The 20,040-nt window shown below is 47.0% G+C and overlaps 1 protein-coding gene across 2 annotated transcripts in view; it reads left to right on the top strand.

Moving 5' to 3' along the window:
• Positions 1-20,040, top strand: part of KLHL29 (kelch like family member 29) — an 850,651-nt gene that overhangs the window by 807,360 nt on the left and 23,251 nt on the right. For both annotated transcript variants that reach the window (XM_075861037.1, XM_075861036.1), the window contains exon 14: positions 16,193-16,337. In XM_075861037.1, coding sequence (XP_075717152.1) covers positions 16,193-16,337 — 145 coding nt within the window. The remainder of the gene's footprint in view (positions 1-16,192; positions 16,338-20,040) is intronic.

The following is a 20,040-nucleotide window of genomic DNA, read 5'->3' as shown; positions in this document are numbered from 1 at the left end:
ATAGTGCAAAACATCTATTACCCGTAACGCTGATCCCACACAGGGACCTGCATATTGATGCCTCGTGTAATATCTTTGTCGGCGCAGTGTTTTGATAAATAATGCACGGCGCTCCGATACGTCTTTCTGTTTAATATAATGAGGCATGGCACTATGGGGAGGCCGGGTAGAGCGCCAGGTACAGCCTATTATACAGTCAGCACTTAATACCTGCGAGTGAATGCCAGGGAAGAGCGCTCTTTGATATCTGGGGCTGCTTATGTTATTGCTCCAGGCACCATCAATTAGCTGATATGCGCACGGCATAGAAAACCTGTATAAATAGAATATTATGGACGGTTCATTGGACTGACACACCCGGTACTATTACCTTTTACATGTATAATAAAATCTATTATTGTTAAAGGGACATGCTCATAATATTATAAAGGACAACTCCACCCTTAACTGGGTTTTCCCAGCACCATTCTGTTCTGATTGACTTCATAATATATCTTTTAAGGGTAGGAGGTCCATTTTTTCTGATACAAAGCTCCAAATCCCCTACTTCCCTTCACCCAGCCATAGAAGTAAATTATAAAATCCTGGCCTGCAGCCACCACTAGGGGGCGTTTAATGAAGACAAAGTTATTATCAAACATCGTAGCCGGAAAAAGTTGCACATTTTGGTCCACAAAACAATTTGTCTTTTTTCACTTTTACGCCGCTATCGACACATTTTAAAAAAAAATGAGTGGAGCTTAGCAAGATGTGACAAATTTATTAAGAAGTTCACGCTTCTTGGGCCGTCATGTGTGCCACAAAGTGAAATCTGGATTTCCGCTGTAATTGACACAAATTTCTGCCGTTAATAATAGCTACTTTGTCAACAGGTTGTGACACTGCCCCATCCCCTAAGCCCCACCCTCTTTTTTTAAAGTGCCGAGAGCGGCGTCAAAGGGTTAAAAAATCACAAATGTTTGTGCAGATTAGACTTGCGCCAAAATTTGTGACTTTTACCGCCACTAAAGTGCCCGCACATCAGTAAATTACCCCATTGGCTATGAAAATCGGTCCCTATGTCCCTGATATAGGGGAATTACATTATGAGCTCTGTGAATACAATTTGTGTGCCGCGCCGCAGAATATGTTAGCATTATAAAAATATAAATCAAATTTTTTGTGTCCAAGTTTCATCTGATTTAGCAACCGAAATTTTGTTTTTCGTGGAACAGAAAAGAGAGTTCCGGTTTTGTGTAAATCCTATGTCCCTCTGTGTCAATGTTCACGCATGATAGCGCCGTGCAGCCTGGGAAAGGTCTCAGTAATAGGAGACGTCCATGTGTGACCCAGCTCCATCACGGGCACACATTACCGCCGCTCTACCTCTGACTTGCAGTGACATCTACTGCCAGGACGGAAAAATAGATATTAAATCCTCGCAATTTTCTGCTCAATGGTTTTCTAAAAGCGTGAAATGGGATAACTGTTCCACCCAAACTGTCCTCTTAAATGAAGATTTTCTGCCTTATTTTAAAGGGTCTAAGATTTGGGAGTATGGAAATGGCAGAAACGCACGGTTCCTTTACGTAGCAGTATTCCCTATACATAAAAGGATATAAACAAAAAATGACCACACCCAAATAGTAAAGCAGCAAAATTCCAATACTATGGAATCTGATAGTCTGGAAATCGTAAGGTCAGACATAGAAGCCCCAGAGCAGATAGATTAGACATTGCCGAAGTATCAGAATATTTTGTTTTACAGATTATTGGACATCCTAATTCAATGTCCAATAGACTAGGAAATCTGATAGTCCGGCATCAAACTAATGTCATGAACATCACTGGACAATCGGACAATCGGAATTTTACTCTTGTTAATGGACAGAAATTTGAAACGCTGGCCCACAAGGAGATTGTTGCCATGATTTGCTCCAAATTTCTGAAAAGGCGCATGCCTCTAAATAAATTAGGCGCATGTTGAAACGTGTGACATTAAGAAACCAAAATTTTGTATGTTATGTGCAAACTTTGCGTCATTTTCACCTATTTTTATTGATATGTGTGGCCTGCGCTATTAGTTGCATCAAGAACAACGGAACCCTGTCACAATGGTGACAAACGGAAATCTTTAGCAACGTTTCTGTCACCATTGAGATCCATGGTGAGGTAAACGGAAACTGAGGTTTCAGTTTGCCTTTCCGTTGTGGGGGAGACCTGACGGAAACCTCCTACCAAACCCCTAAATAGCAGGGCAACGGTGATGTGAACACAGCCTAACTGTCACGTAGCGGGGAGGCAGCTGACCAGGTCACAGTCTATATGAAAGTCAATGGCAGACAGTAACGCTTGGGTACCTGAAATAGTCCGGATGGTGTCTGTGGCTTCAGCACGGATGGAGGCTGGTGCGTCAGGTCGCGCCAGATGTGGCGAGCAGTATCCGATGAAGCAGAAGACACTGGACGTGGCAGAAGACACTGGACGTGGCAAACGACACTGGACGTGGCAGACGACACTGGATGTGGTAGAAGACACTGGACGTGGCAGAAGACACTGGACGTGGCAAACGACACTGGACGTGGCAAACGACACTGGATGTGGCAGACGACACTGGACGTGGCAGAAGACACTACTCCAATGCAGGTAGGCACAGGAACTAGAACACTACGGAATACAGGAACGGGTAACAGGGCACGGGTAACAGCTGGAACGGGAAACACTAAGGGACCATTTGCGAGACAGACTGGGATAGACTAACAATGCTCAGGCAAGGATCAGAAGGCCTGGGGTCTTCTTATAGACCAGGAAATCAGGGCAGTTGATGATGATGACGAATAATTGTGCGCGCGCTGCCCCTTTAAGGCCGTGCGCGAGCGAGCGCGCGCACCCTACGGGACACAGCAGGACGGAGCGGAAGTGAGTGCTGGCATCTCCTAGGAGGGGGACGGACCAGCGCTCATGGATCCATGGCTGCGGGCGTCGGGGGGTGAGTAAACCCGACGGCCCGCGGCCATGGACGTTACACTAACACATATGGTAGGCTTGGATACAGGGTCCATGTGCATGTGTGATACAGTTTGTTGGACCCTGTATCTAAGCCTACCACAAGGTAGGCTTAAATACAGGGTCTAGCAGACAGTAATCTTATACAGTATAAGATTATTGTCTGCTGGGGCCCTGTAACTAAGCCTACCACATGGTAGGCTTAAAGGGGTTGTCGAGTCCCTAAACATTGATGGCCTATCCTCAGGATAGGCCATCAATAGCTGATAGGTCCGGGTCCGACTCCCGGGACCCCCGACAATCAGCTGTTCTGTACGAGTGCTGCTTCCCCTTCATTTCCCTTACTTGCTCACACCTCCGTGTCGGCGATTCACAGTGTGAGATCGTGACCGGAATAAAGGGGATGTAGCGCTCGTACGACTGCTGCATCCCCTTCAAAACAGCTGATTGGCAGGGGTCCCGGGAGTCGGACCCGACCTATCAGCTCCAGCAGACAGTGGTATTAAACGTACCCACCTCTTCGGCCATAGCGGAGGTCCTGACTCCATCCAGGGTCGGGATGTTGTGCGCAGCGCATAGCGTTGTGACATCATGCGCTGCACACAGCGCTGTGACCTCAGGACCTCCACTGCGCTCTGGAAAGAGGAGGGTAAGAACTCTCAGTTACTATAGTAACAGGGGCCCGTGTAGTTTATTACATAGGCCCCAGTTACTATAGCAACTTTTCATTGATGTGTTGCGGGGGGCCGCAGGCCCCGCTGGCTTCGGGGCCCGGTTGCAAATGCGACCCCTATAGTTACACCACTAGACAAACCCCATGAGACTTGTATCTGTAACTGCAGCAAAAGGCTCCACAAAGTATTGACTATCAGGGTGTGAATATTTATGCACCTAAAATGTCTCTGTTTTTTGTATTAATTATTTTTTGTGTCAGAGTAAAAAATATTTTGCACCTTCAGAGTGGTAGACATGTTGTGTAAGTCAAATGGTGCAAACCCTCAAAAATCCATTTTTAACTCAAGGTTGTAATGCAACAAAACATGAAAATCTGAATCCTTTTGCAAGGTACTGTATTAGGGAATTTCAACTACTTCTGTTATCAGAATTGGCATCCTTTATGAGCAGGGGTCTTCTGATAATGGCCCGGGTAGAAGCAGGTCTCCGACGTTGTACAAAGTATGTCACCAAAATATAGACCACCTTTTATAGCAGACTGTATTCTGCATATGATAGCTACAGACTGTTGTAAAATAGCCGCTGCCTGCTGACGACATATAGGAAAGCTGCTGGGAATTTTTGTTCCCACTACTTGATACATAAGCAACTCTCCACTATACTAATGAGAACTTACTAATAGTTTGCTGATATGACTGATAATATGGGTCATCTTGGGATTTAGCGAGTCCAGTCCCCTTTGCGACTGAGTGTTGAGAACATTTGGGGGCACTGTAATGTTAGCAAACAAGGGAGGGGGGAATCGGCACACGGATCATAAAAAGTGCATGTGGAAGGCAAAATATCAACAGTCTCTTCTGTCCTGGTTGGCTTACCCAGCACCATTAGGGTGTAGGGAAGGGGGGAGTCAATTTGGTTCCTGTTATGGATCCCTTTGCTTTATGTAGAGTATTATTTGCATGGCAGCCATTTATATCACAATTTGTTTTCTATTATGTCCTATATTACACTGATGAGCAACAACAAGTAGAGACAGTCTGTCTGTAGAAGAGTTTTCTGTGTCAACTGAGGTCTTCACGATAGTCAGAATACCCAATGGGGAGACTCTTACCATTCTTACTTATAATTGAAATGCAATAAAACGATGCCCTCTAAATGTGCTCCTTACAGGGAATGGTTTACTTAAAGGCATTAATTAGACAGGAGTTACAGTGCGCGAGCAGCGAGCAAAGTGTTTGTTAAGCAGCATTCTCTGTATCAGGGTCAGTAAATATAGACCCAGTGGGAATATTGTGAAATTACTATTCAGTCATACAGTGTGTTTGATCAGCTCCCAGTAACCTTAATAATGGAAGCAAATTGTAAATAAATGTCTCCTCCCGGTGACATTCAGCGTGTTCTTGTGGTCAGCAAAACTCAACACACACTTCAACAAAATGTGACTGAGAAGGCTGACGCTGAGCAACATAGATGGGTAATTAAAACTTAAAATGCAACTGCACCCAAAAACATACAGTACAAGTGATTTGTGGTAAATTTGGGTGAGTATAAAATAATAAAATTCACTGCCACCCCAACCCCATTATTCCAATCTGGTAGAAGGCAACGGTTAAGGCGAGATACACGTAAGACTACTGTTGTTTTTTATTTTCCAGACTTACCTTCCCTCGTTATGCTGATGTGCAGCTATTGTACGTTAGCATAATGACATTGACTAATGAATCATGGGACCATTGCTTCTTTCTAACTCTGCTAGACAGTTTATACACTGACCCAAAAGAAAAATGGTAGTAATCCAGGACTCCGGAGGTGTTGGTTAAAACTTTAAATTTATTAATGCATAAAAAAAAACATGTCCAAAAAGGAGGAAACAATGGTTACATGTTTCAGACCTGTGTAACATTACGGTCCTTACTCATAGTCTATAGTTTATACACTAACCCTTCCATGTGCCAGAGCACTCCTTACTTGTTGTTCCTATGTGCCAGACACTCCTTCCTCATCGTTCCTATGTGCTAGAGCACTCGTTCCTCGTCCATCCTATGTGCCAGAGCACTCCTTCCTCGTCATTGCTATGTGCCAGAGCACTACTTCTTCATCTCTCCTATGTGCCAGACCACTCCTTCCTCATCTCTCCCATGTGCCAGACCACTCCTTCCTCATCGTTACTATGTGCCAGAGCACACCTTTCTCATCGGTCCTATGTGCCGGAGGACACCTTCTTCATCTCTCCTATGTGCCAGACCACTCCTTCCTCATCTCTCCTATGTGCCAGACTACTCCTTCCTCATCTCTCATATGTGCTAGAACACTCCTTCCTCATCGTTACTATGTGCCAGAACACTCCTTCCTCATATCTCCTATGTGCCAGAACACTCCTTCCTCATCGTTACTATGTGCCAGACCACTCCTTCCTCATCTCTCCTATGTGCCAGAACACTCCTTCCTCATCGTTACTATGTGCCAGACCACTCCTTCCTCATCTCTCCTATGTGGCAGAACACTCCTTCCTCATCGTTACTATGTGCCAGAGCACACCTTTCTCATCGGTCCTATGTGCCGGGGGACACCTTCTTCATCTCTCCTATGTGCCAGACCACTCCTTCGTCATCTCACCTATGTGCCAGACCACTCCTTCCTCATCTCTCATATGTGCCAGAACACTCCTTCCTCATCGTTACTATGTGCCAGAGCACGCCTTCCTCATATCTCCTATGTGCCAGAACACTCCTTCCTCATCGTTACTATGTGCCAGACCACTCCTTCCTCATCTCTCCTATGTGCCAGAACACTCCTTCCTCATCGTAACTATGTGCCAGAGCACTCCTTTCTCATCGGTCCTATGTGCCGGAGGACACCTTCTTCATCTCTCCTATGTGCCAAATTACTATTACTTCTTCTTCTCTCCTATTTTGCAGACTACTCTTTCCTCATCTCTCCTATCTTTCAGAGCACTCCTTTCTCCTCTCTCCTATGTGCCAGAGTACTCCTTCCTCATCTCTCCTATGTGCCAGAGCACTCCTTTCCCATCTCTTCTATGTGCCAGGGCACTCCTTCCTCCATACCGCCCGACTTTAAAGTATCGCAAAGAGGGACAACTGATGCGACACGCGTAGCGTTATTTTTTACAATTTTAAGCCACACCTCTAATCCCGCCCAATCGCTGCCCACACTCGGTTCAGCCCACACAGTATCATGCTCCCATAGTACCTCCTAAACATTATAATGCCAAGTAGCTGCCCCCACAGTGTATAATGCCCTACAGCTGCCACCATGCAGTATTATGCCCCCATAGATGCACCCATACTGTAATGACAGGGATAGGGAAACCGACAAGTGAGCCCTAATCTACCCGCCACTCAGTCCCTGCCTACTTGCAACGACCCGCCCTAGGCGACGGGGTACAACTGGGCGACGGTCCCTACACTCAATAAGTGCACGACAGACAACAGACAAGGAAACACAGAACAAAGGGAAACGGGGCAGTTGCCCACGGCAACACCGTGAGCAACAAGAGAAGTAAACGAGCCGAGTCAAACCAGGAGAGTACGAGGTGCCAAACGTAGAGCAGGAGAGTAGTGAACAAGCCGAGTCAAACCAGGAGTGTACGAGGTACCAAACGCAGAGCAGAAGAGGTGTCAGTAAGCCAGGGTCAATACGAAGCAGGGACAAGTAGTTCAAGAAGCTGCAGCAGGGCCAGGAAACCAACAGTGAAGAATCACAAGCAAGGAGGAACAGGAAAGGCAGGTATAAATAGACAGAGGGCGGGAGCTAGCTCCGTCTGGCCAGGCTGTGATAGGCTCTCCCTCTCCTAAGCCTGCCATCCTGAGTGGTGGAAGATAGAGTCAGTCTCACAGACATAGAAGCAGGTGCAGACTGATTACCTATGGGCGTGGATACAGAAGCTGTGCCTGGCAGATCCTTAACAGTACCCCCCCTTTAATGAGGGGCTACCGGACCCTTTCTAGATGGACCTGGTTTATTGGGGAAACGAAGGTGGAACCTCCTGACCAATACCCCAGCGTGAACATCCCGGGCGGGTACCCAAGTCCTCTCCTCAGGCCCGTATCCTCTCCAATGGACCAGGTACTGGAGGGAGCCTTGGACCATCTTGCTGTCCACAATCTTCCACACCTCGAATTCTACCCCCTCAGGGGTGAGAACGGGGACAGGAGGTTTCCTCGAGGGAGCCAAGGACGGGGAGCAGCGTTTAAGGAGGGAGGCATGAAACACATCGTGTACTCGAAAAGATGGGGGCAACTCCAGTCGGAAGGAGACAGGATTGAGGACTTCAATGACCTTGTACGGCCCTATAAAGCGGGGAGCAAATTTCTTGGATGGGACTTTAAGGCGCAAGTTCTTTGACGATAGCCACACCAGATCCCCGACCATAAACAAGGGGTTAGCAGAACGTCTTCTATCTGCCTGAGTTTTTTGTATGCTCTGGGACGCCTCTAGGTTCTCCAGAACCTGGGCCCAGACTGTGCACAGTTCCCGATGAACGACCTCTACCTCGGGATTGTTGGAACTACCAGGTGAAACGGAGGAGAACCGTGGATTAACCCCAAAATAACAGAAAAAGGGGGAGACCCCTGACGAGTTACTGACCCGGTTATTAAGGGAAAATTCGGCGAGGGGAATGAATGAGACCCAATCATATTGACAGTCAGAGATAAAACACCTTAAATATTGTTCTAGAGACTGATTAGTCCTCTCGGTTTGGCCATTAGTTTCAGGATGGAAGGCAGAGGAGAAGGACAGATCAATCTCCAACTTTTTACAGAAGGCTCTCCAAAACAAAGACACAAATTGTACCCCTCTGTCAGAAACAATATTGACAGGGAGCCCATGGAGACGCAGGATGTGTTTGACAAACAAGGTAGCTAACGTCTTAGCATTGGGTAGTTTTTTGAGGGGCACAAAGTGGCACATCTTACTGAAGCGGTCTACTACAACCCACACCACCGACTTGCCTTGAGATGGAGGCAAATCGGTGATAAAATCCATGGACATATGGGTCCAAGGTCTCTGGGGAATGGGCAAAGAACGTAGTAAGCCCGCTGGTCAGGACCTGGTAGTCTTGGACCTAGCACAAACCTCACAAGCGGCGACGTAGGCCTTAACGTCTTTAGGCAACCCAGGCCACCAATAGTTTCTGGCAATAAGGTGCTTGGTACCCAGGATGCCTGGATGACCAGATAGTGCGGAGTCATGATTTTCCCTAAGTACCCTTTAGCCGGAATTGCAGGGGAACAAACAGCTTGTTCTCAGGAAGGTTCCCGGGAGCTGAACCTTGATCAGCAGCAATTTCAGAGACTAAATCAGACTCAATAGAGGAAATGATTATACCTGGAGGCAAAATACAAGCAGGATCTTCCTCCGAAGGAGGGCTGGCCATGAAGCTACGCGACAGTGCATCAGCCTTAATATTTTTAGACCCAGCCCTATAGGTAACCAAAAAATTGAATCTGGTAAAAAATAACGCCCATCGAGCTTGTCTCGGGTTTAGCCTCCGGGCCGATTATAGGAAAACCAGATTCTTGTGGTCGGTAAGGACCGTTACCTGGTGCCTAGCCCCCTCCAGGAAGTGGCGCCACTCTTCAAATGCCCATTTAATGGCTAAGAGTTCGCGGTTGCCAATATCATAGTTACTCTCAGTGGGCGAAAACTTCCTGGAGAAGTAGGCACAGGGACGGAGATGGGTGAGGGACCTGGTACCCTGGGACAAGACAGCCCCCACTCCCACCTCGGACGCGTCAACCTCCACGATAAATGGCTCCATTTGGTTGGGCTTAACCAACACCGGGGCCGAGATAAAGCACTTCTTAAGGACCTCAAAAGCCTGGACAGCCACAGGAGGCCAGCGGAGGAGATCAGCACCCTTGCGAGTGAGGTCCGTAAGAGGCTTAGCGATGACCGAGAAGTTAGCAATAAATCTCCTGAAATAATTAGCGAACCCCAAGAAACACTGTAACGCCTTCAGGGAGGCAGGTTGGACCCATTCCGCCACAGCCTGGACCTTGGCGGGGTCCATGCGGAATTCATGAGGAGTGAGGATTTGACCCAAAAATGGTATCTCCTGCACCCCAAACACACATTTTTCGGTCTTCGCAAACAGTTTGTTTTCCCGAAGGACCTGGAGCACCTTCCTGACATGCTCAATGTGGGAGGACCAGTCCTTGGAAAGCACAAGTATGTCATCAAGGTACACTACAAGAAATACCCCCAGGTAATCTCTTAAAATCTCATTTATGAAATTCTGGAAGACCGCGGGAGCATTACACAACCCAAAGGGCATGACGAGGTATTCGAAATGACCTTCGGGCGTGTTAAACGCAGTCTTCCACTCATCCCCCTCTTTGATGCGGATAAGGTTATACGCCCCCCGTAGATCAAACTTAGAGAAGCATTGGGCCCCCTGAACCTGATTAAAGAGATCAGGAATCAAAGGAAGGGGATACTGGTTCCTTACAGTGACCTTATTCAAGTTACGGTAGTCAATGCATGGCCTAAGACCACCATCCTTCTTCCCTACGAAGAAGAAGCCAGCACCTACCGGAGAAGTAGAGGGGCGAATGTAACCCTTGGCCAGGCATTCCTGGATATACTCTCTCATGGCTTCACGTTCGGGACAAGAGAGATTAAATATCCTACCCTTAGGGAGCTTAGCTCCTGGTACCAAATCGATAGCGCAATCGTATTCTCTATGAGGAGGTAACACTTCGGAGGCCTCCTTAGAGAAAACATCAGCGAAGTCCTGAACAAACTCAGGTAGCATGTTCACCTCCTCAGGGGGAGAAATAGAATTAACAGAAAAACATGATGTCAAGCATTCATTACCCCATTTGGTAAGATCCCCAGTATTCCCGTCAAACGTGGGATTATGCAACTGCAACCAGGGAAGGGCTAAAACCAAATCGGACGATAATCCCTGCATCAACAGTACAGAGCACTGCTCCAAATGCATGGAGCCAACAAGGAGTTCAAAAACAGGGGTATGCTGTGTAAAATAACCATTAGCAAGAGGAGTGGAGTCGATACCCACTACCGGGACAGGTTTAGGCAAATCAATCCTAAGGCATAGCTAGAGATATAGCCAATTCCACAGACATGATATTAGCAGACGACCCTGAATCCACGAAGGCACTGCCGGTAGCAGACCTACCACCAAAAGAGACCTGAAAGGGAAGCAAGATTTTATTACGTTTCATATTTACGGGAAATACCTGTGCGCCCAAGTTACCTCCCCGATGATCACTTAGGCGCGGAAGTTTTCCGGCTGCTTATTCTTACGCCTAGGACAGGTGTTCACTTGATGCTTGTCATCCCCACAATAGAAGCAGAGACCATTCTTCCTGCGGAACTCTCTATGCTGTTGGGGGGACACGGAGGCCCCGAGTTGCATAGGTACCTCCGAGTCTTCCGTGGAAGAACGAAGCAACGGAACCTCGGGAGGCATTATGGGGGAGTCAGAGGAGAAAACACATAAACGTTCACGTTGTCGTTCCCTGAGACGTCGGTCAAGTCGTACCGCTAAAGCCATAACCTGGTCTAGGGAGTCAGAAGAGGGATAGCTAACTAGCAGGTCTTTCAGGGCGTTCGACAGACCCAACCTAAACTGGCACCTTAAGGCAGAGTCATTCCACCGGGAAGCTACGCACCACTTCCTAAAGTCAGAGCAATACTCCTCAACAGGTCTCTTACCCTGACGTAAGGTCACCAGCTGACTCTCGGCAAAGGCAGCCCTGTCAGTCTCGTCATAAATGAGTCCGAGAGCAGAAAAGAAAAGATCAACGGAGGAAAGTTCAGGGGCGTCAGGAGCCAAGGAGAAGGCCCATTCTTGCGGCCCTTCCTGGAGCCGGGACATAATTATACCCACCCGCTGGCTCTCAGAACCTGAGGAGTGGGGCTTTAAACGAAAATAGAGCCTAAAACTCTCCCGAAAGGAGAGAAAAGTCTTCCGGTCCCCTGAGAACCAGTCAGGCAACTTGAGGTGGGGTTCAAGAGGTGAGGGGTACTACCATGGTAGCATCAGGCTGGTTGACCCTCTGAGCCAGGGCCTGGACCTGTAGGGAGAGACCCTGCATTTGCTGAACCAGGGTCTCAAGGGGGTCCATAGTGGTGTGAGGGACCAGGGTAGAGTAGGTATATGGGCTTGTGATTATGTAATGACAGGGATAGGGAAACCGAAAAGTGAGCCCTAATCTACCCGCCACTCAGTCCCTGCCTACTTGCAATGACCCGCCCTAGGCGACGGGGTACAACTGGGCGACAGTCCCTACACTCAATAAGTGCACGACAGACAACAGACAAGGAAACACAGAACAAAGGGAAACGGGGCAGTTGCCCACGGCAACACCGTGAGCAACAAGAGAAGTAAACGAGCCGAGTCAAACCAGGAGAGTACGAGGTGCCAAACGTAGAGCAGGAGAGGAGTGAACAAGCCGAGTCAAACCAGGAGTGTACGAGGTACCAAACGCAGAGCAGAAGAGGAGTCAGTAAGCCAGGGTCAATACGAAGCAGGGACAAGTAGTTCAAGAAGCTGCAGCAGGGCCAGGAAACCAACAGAGAAGAATCACAAGCAAGGAGGAACAGGAAAGGCAGGTATAAATAGACAGAGGGCGGGAGCTAGCTCCGTCTGGCCAGGCTGTGATAGGCTCTCCCACTCCTAAGCCTGCCATCCTGAGTGGTGGAAGATGGAGTCAGTCTCACAGACATAGAAGCAGGTGCAGACTGATTACCTATGGGCGTGGATACAGAAGCTGTGCCTGGCAGATCCTTAACACATACAATATAATGCCCACACAGATGCCCCATCCAGTATAATGCCCAAACAAACACCCCCATGCAGCATAATTCCTCAAAGCTGCCGCCATACAGCATAATGCCCCCATACAGTATAATGCCCACACAGCTGCCCCATACAGTATGCCTTTATAGGATTCCCCCATACAGTATAATACCCCCATAGCCAACCCCATACAGTATAATGCCCCCCTAGCTGCCACCATACACTATATTGCCCCACAGCTGCCCCATACAGTATAATGCCCCTATAGATTCCCCTATACAGTATAATGCCCCATAGCTGCCCCATACAGTATAACAGTATAATGCCCCCTTAGCTGCCCCTAGTGCCAGTGCCCACATAGTGCCACAGTGCCCATGTAGATAGTGCCACACACAGTGCACATGTAGATAGCACGAGTGTCCCCTGTAAATAGTGCCACACACCCCGTAGATAGGGATACCCCCCATGTAGCTATTGGGATTCCCTCTAGGGATGGAATCCCCAGCCAGATCATCGGCCAAGCTGGGGACTCTGCGGCCAGAGCGTTGCTGACGCTCTGGCCTGGGGATTCTGCTCCTAGATGGAATCCCTGACGACACTATCCATATATGGACAGTGTCATCAATGGCTCCTCCTGAAGCGGAATCCCCAGCAAGGGCGTTGCCGACACTCTGGCCTGGGTATTCTGCTCCTAGAAGGAATCCCTGACGTCATTACCCATATATGGACAGTGACATCAGTGTCTCCTGGAGTGGAATCCCCGGCCAGAGCGATGCCGACGCTCTGGCCAGGAATTTCGCTCCAGGAGGAGCCACTGACGTCACTGTCCATATATGGACAGTGACATCAAGGGCTTCCTCGGGCTCAGCGCTGTGCCCGGGCAGTCCTCTGTACTAATGCTGAAGCAGGGAGCTGATGGTTTCCTGCTTCAGCATTAGGTTCAACTTTATCTGCGTCCTGAGGACCCAGATACAGTCGATACCGGGAGTCTGGGTCATACCACCGGCCTCTCGGGACAGTGGGACACCGCCTGACATCCGGGACGGTTGGTAGGTATGCCTTTCCTCATTACTCCTATGTGCCAAAGCACTATCTCAGTTCTCTTATGTGCCAGAGCACTCCTTCCACAACACTCCTATTGGCCAGAGCACTCCTACCTCAGCCATTCAACGTTCGAGGCCACTGCTTTTGCAGCCCACCTACTGTATATGCTAGGCCACTCTTTCTTCATCTCTGGTGTATGTAAGACCACTACTTCCCCATCCCGCTTATGTGACAGGCCACTCCTTCCCACATCCATATCTGTCTCAGACCACTGCTCTCTCATCTCGTTTATGTGCCACTCCTTCCCCATCCTTGCTATGCACCACTCCTTCACTATGCTCTCATGTCTGGAACTGTTGTAAATTTAGCACTATAATCAGAAGAGATGAACAGTTTGAAGTTGTATAAATCCAGTGGAATATGACAGTCTCGATCCCAAAAGGAACTTGGATTCTAATAGACTTTGGGTAAAAAGCCAAGCAGGAACATGAGCTTTGTAAATTGGTGGGTGTTAGTAGGTAACATCAGGGCAGTATAGGTGGCACTGCTGTTGGGGGCCCAGACAAATAAGGGTCAGATTGCAGATTTTGAAATGGGGTCCCAGAAGTTTTAAGTTACGACTTTGAGGAAAGTAGTGCCTGGCCATCGTTGCATCGAGGAAGCAGTCCAGTAACATGACGTAAACTGTATGGAGTATGAGAGCAGTCTGCAAAAAACTCATCTCACTCTTTCTGATTTCTTTACATTTCTCTCCTTGTCTTGCATGTTTATCTTGTATAATATTATGTCCTAACCATGTCTTGGTAGGATTTTTGTACTTCGAGAACTGGATCTGTAGTTGAAGAGTAAAACTTGGTAGAAAATTGGAGATATGTATTTCCAGTTTTGGGTGGAGTTTCTCCTCCGATTAGATAATCACTGCAAAAAAATGACTATATGAATCACTGGTTTAGGTAAATTTGTTGAGGGAATTGCCATAGAAGGTGGAAATTGAAGTTATACATTAAATCACATTATGCAAACAAGGAGGCAAATGAAATAAAGAGGCTTAATGAGTCATTACGCTGATTTTGAGATGGAATAATAACTACCTGGTTTAGTTACAGGTATAATGAGATCTTGATATCTCCGGTGCAAACTCCACTTAGTCACATTTAATAGGACTGAGCCTTTTATTCTAAAGCAAGAGACATTATAGAAAAGACAATTTGCTCACTATTATAAAAGCAGAGACGAATGTGTCAGAGATCATAGCCAGTTTGTACCATGGAATTGAGGACAGATGAAATTTAAATGGGTGGAAAAGGAGCCGAGCTTGAAGCGTGGGGAAGAATTACAAATCCTCATTTTCGTCCTTCTATGTTACACTGTACATCAGAAATACACGACATGGATGGAATATAAAGTTGCTGGGAGCTCTGCCATGTCTGACCCCAGCAAAATACTGTACAATGAAAAATAGATTCTCCCAAGACTTGAGCGGCCTTTCTTCTTCAAAGAGAAGTTGCGCTCTGCATGAATCTATCGCTTTACTTTGGTGCGATTGCCTCATACCGTCTCATAGCCTATAGTGTATATGTAACTAACATTTTAACATTTGAGCCCACACCCTTCAACTAGAAGTTAGGGATGCGAGGCACATAGTACCTCGTGCCCCATTGGCATTACCAGCTCACGCTGGATAGATAGACGGATATTAGCAGACATGTTTCTTGTAAATGCACGGCAGTGATTATGGCTGGGAACTTCTAGGGAACTTTAAAAGACTGGTTCTTTTCAGATAATGACACCTGGAAGTTGCCTAGTTGTGGGGTTTTCTTTAATTCTCAGGCTTTGTTCACATCTATGCTGGGACTCCCTTCATGGGTTCCGTCGGACCTTTCCGTCATGAACGGAATCCAAACTGAAAGAAACGGAAACCATAGGTTTCAATGGTGACAGATCCGGTGCAAATGGTTTCTGTTTGTCACCGTTGTGTAAGGGTTCCGTCGTTTTAACAGAATCAATACCGTAGTCAGCGCTAATTCATTCAGTCAAAACGACGGAACCGAGGGAGAGGGTCAGGCTTTCACATCATTGTTGCTCCATATAAAAAGGAGTAGTCTGCTTCACGAAAATCAATTATGTCTGTAATATCCGGAAATTAGTCCTATTGGACAGTCTGAGAGTGCTTGGGACCCGCCAGCACACTATAGGCCATTTAACATGGTAATATTAACTTCTATAGTACCTTTGGTAAAGGTGGCAGGTGCCCATCAAGGGGGTACTCACATTGTCCTGATGCTGTGCTTATAATAGGTTTAGCACAAGTATAATCATAGAATTAGGGGTAGTTTAATTTAATTTATCTTAGTAGGAGGTTCTTGGCTTAGAAAAACAAATTGCTCATTTATGGAGTTGTACAGATTGAAAAACTTATGGCTGCTTTTTTCCTAAAACAGTGCCACACCTGTTCACAGGTTGTGTGTGGTATTGCAGCTCAGCCCATTCACGCCAATAAAGTTGAGCTGCAATACTAGACACAACCCATGGACAGGTGTGGCGCTGTTTCTGGACCCCTTATATGTGAATGTAAATTTGGTCCAAAATTTGTCGTACTTTTTAACACTCCGTGGGTGGAGATGTACAATATCTGTTCGGTTTTCATAGTTTTTGGGATATTTCCAAATCGCAGTAATGTGTTGTTTTCTCTCACAGATAACAAGTACGCCCCAGCGGTCACTCTAAACGGATTCATCTTCATTCTTGGAGGAGCTTACGCCAGAGCAACGACGATCTATGACCCTGAGAAAGGAAACATAAAGGCCGGTCCCAACATGAATCACTCAAGGCAATATTGCAGGTAACACAAATTTATATGTACAGATTGTACACACATTGATTTCACTAGTTGTAACGCTTCCTCTACAGTGTTGCCTTGAAGGAGAACTCCAAATTATTTCTACATACTATAAACTTATCCCTGTAAAAAATGATTGCTGATTGGTAGGGACTGCCATTCCAGAGAAGCCACCGTTGTCCTACTTCACGTGGGCTCATTACTATTCAGAGCACTGGGACTTGTTTGGCTTTGGTCAGGCAGTTCCATAAGGCCTTATTCACACGAACATGTTTAACGTCCGTGATACGCGCATGAAAATCACGCGCTTCGCACGGACCTATGTTAGTCAATGGGGCCGTTCAGACAGTCCGTGATGTTCACGCAGCCACGCAGCAAACACTGATGACACACGGAACCGCAAAACGCACACGTTCGTGTGAATAAGGCCTTACTTGGAAAATAGGGCATGTGTGTGAGAATCGCATGCTGATTGGCTAGATTATACATAGATTAACATCAAAGTGTCACATGACGTCAGTATAAATACACCTGTTCTGAAAGACCTGTGACTCTGTAACACCAACTAAGCAACATGAAGACCAAGGAGTCCTCCAAAAAGGTCAGAGACAAAGTTGTAGAGAAGTAAAGATCAGGGATGTGTTATAAAATAATATCCCAAGCTTTGAACATCCCACGGAGCACCATTAAATCCACTATAATAAAATCTAAAGAATACGGCACAACTACAAACCTGACAAGAGAAGCCGCCCAACAAAACTCACCGACGGGGCAAGAAGGGCATTTATCAGAGATTCAACAAAAACGCCAACGATAATAATGAAGGAGCTCCAAAGATCCACAGCGGAGATGGAAGTATCTGTATATAGGATCAGTATAAGGTGTACACTACACAGAGGAGATGTAGTATCTGTATATAGGATCACTATAAGATGTACACTACACAGAGGAGATGTAGTATCTGTATATAGGATCAGTATAAGATGTACACTACACAGAGGAGATGTAGTATCTGTATATAGGATCACTATAAGATGTACACTACACAGAGGAGATGTAGTATCTGTATATAGGATCACTATAAGACATACACTACACAGAGGAGATGTAGTATCTGTATATAGGATCAGTATAAGATGTACACTACACAGAGGAGATGTAGTATCTGTATATAGGATCAGTATAAGACATACACTACACAGAGGAGATGTAGTATCTGTATATAGGATCAGTATAAGACATACACTACACAGAGGAGATGTAGTATCTGTATATAGGATCAGGATAAGACATACACTACACAGAGGAGATGTAGTATCTGTATATAGGATCAGTATAAGATGTACACTACACAGAGGAGATGTAGTATCTGTATATAGGATCAGTATAAGACATACACTACACAGAGGAGATGTAGTATCTGTATATAGGATCAGTATAAGACATACACTACACAGAGGAGATGAAGTATCTGTATATAGGATCACTATAAGGGTCAGTTCACACAGTGTTTTTTATGTGGAAACTGCATCGGAAAACGCGCCAAAAAAACTTCCGAAAATGTCTCCCACTGATTTCAATGGGAGACGGAAGTGTTTTTTTCCCGCGAGCGGAAAAACCGTCCCGTCAATAGTTCTCTGTCTCCTTGTAGGTCTGTTGATGGTCTGCCCGCGGCTTGGCCCTCAGCGGCGGGTAACTATTTTAAAGGTGGTTGTTCGCGTCCAGAATAACGCTCTGCTCTGCATTCTCTGGAGAAGTGACCCGGCTGGTCACACCGCCGACAGCATCACGGTCCCCCTTGTGCTTGGCGGGATGGTCGAGATTGGTGTTTTGGCCTGTCAGCGCTTATTCTCTACTGTGCTACCTCTGTCTTCAAATCCCGTATAGCTTCTCGTCCATCTCTGGTGAATTCTTGGAATGCTTTCCCAGGTCGTTCGGGTACGCTTTGAGTAGGATCTGGAGGACTTGCGCACTGTGTGGCTACGTTCGCTTCCCCCGATTCCTCTTGGTGTATCTTGAGGGCTTCTTTCACCCCTTCTTCCATGGCAACCGCAGGTGAGGCCCTCACAAAGTTTCGCAGCGCTCTTCGAAGTGTGCGACTGTCCAGACCAGAACTAAATTGGTCCCATACTATTCTGTCTGGATCGGGTAGTGCTGCACAACCTGTCGGATTCTTCTTCACCAATGGACTACACCTGCCTTTTAACCCCACTGCGAATTATGGGAGTGATTCCCCATTCCTCTGTACCCTGGTATAAAATTTCTTCCGCAGGTCAGCTGCTGAGGTGATATCACCGTATAGAGAGTCTAATCGGTTGATGATGGCTTCCAGTGTACTGCGCTGGTCTGCCGGTAACACTAATACCGCCTTCCGGGCATCTCCTTCCAAGGAATTAAGAGCTAAATCTACTTGGTGTGTCGGGGGTACTTGGAACAGTCGAGCTGCCGTGTGTACTCTCTCCGCCCGTCCGTGATTAATACATTCTTCCTATCAAATTTTGGGATGCTCATCAAGGCGGCCACCATAGGTATCACGACCGTGGCTGGTGAACTGCTGCTGGATGGATCCATGTCTTCTGTAGATCCTGCCGACTACGCCAAATGTACATAGGGTAATATTGCTTTGTACGTGAGAGAAGAGTCTACACAGATTCTTGGAAATAACTGTTTTCTGGAACTCGACAAATATTTTCTTCAGTATGAAGCAGACAGATGAACTGAGGTTGGGGACATCAAACCCGCTGGAGTCCCCCTGAGAGAGGTCGCGCCTGAACTCACGTTTGCCCGACAGGCGATGGAGGCGTCTCCGCCAGTCACTGTGGTAGCTACCCACTACTGAGTGGAATATCCAGCAGTAAGAGTCACACTCTCGGCTCCTGGGTATGCCGTAAGTATCAGTTGGACTAACCGGACCGACTGGCGCCACCGCAATGCTACTATGCTAACCGCTACGTTTCGCTGTATCCCTCTCCCTCCCTCAGTCGGTGGGTCCTTACTTTCGGGCACACCTGGAAGCGCAACCAGTCCAGTGACGACAAGTATCTGAATATATTTTTTTACGACACTACTACTTGTCCATACATTAGTATAATCACAGTTTAGTCGTTTTGTCGTTTCACTGTCTGCCTCACACACTATTTAACTTTACTTGAAATATAACAGTTTGCAATAATCTTCTGAAAACATGTCACACAAGTTCAGTTTAGACACATATTTGTATACTTATCTGCAGCCCAGGGACATCAGCCTTGGTGTACAAGTCTCCTGAGCTATATCCAGCTCCAGCAGGGTAGCCTTTATGTCTATACCCTATAGACTGTGCAGTTGTGACAGGGGCAGACTTCGTCTGCCCAGCGCTGCACTCTATTCCAATCCTGTTCTCTCCCTCTCTAATGGCGTCCTGTCCTTCTCTTTTCTCTTTGTGCGGTCTCTCCCACACCTCCCCCCGGGCGTAACATCATGACGTGCCTTGTCACTCCATCACGCTTCTCCCCCTACGGAGCCAACAGGCCTTCCTCCGTCACTCTGTACAGGAAGTGCCTGAGTCATGACAACGCCAGGACTTCCTTCGGTTCGGGAGCCGCACTCTTGAACGAATCCTCCGGCCGCCGGCACATGTCCCTGTGCTGCAAGAAGGTAATGGGGGTTTATCCCTCTAACAAGCCCCTGACATCACGATATGATGTCAGGGGCTTCCCCAGACAGT

This window comes from Rhinoderma darwinii, chromosome 4 (genome assembly GCF_050947455.1).
Source record: "Rhinoderma darwinii isolate aRhiDar2 chromosome 4, aRhiDar2.hap1, whole genome shotgun sequence".
NCBI lineage: Eukaryota > Metazoa > Chordata > Amphibia > Anura > Rhinodermatidae > Rhinoderma > Rhinoderma darwinii.
The sequence above is the reverse complement of the archived record's forward strand: the minus strand, read 5'-3'. Positions and strand labels throughout refer to the sequence as shown.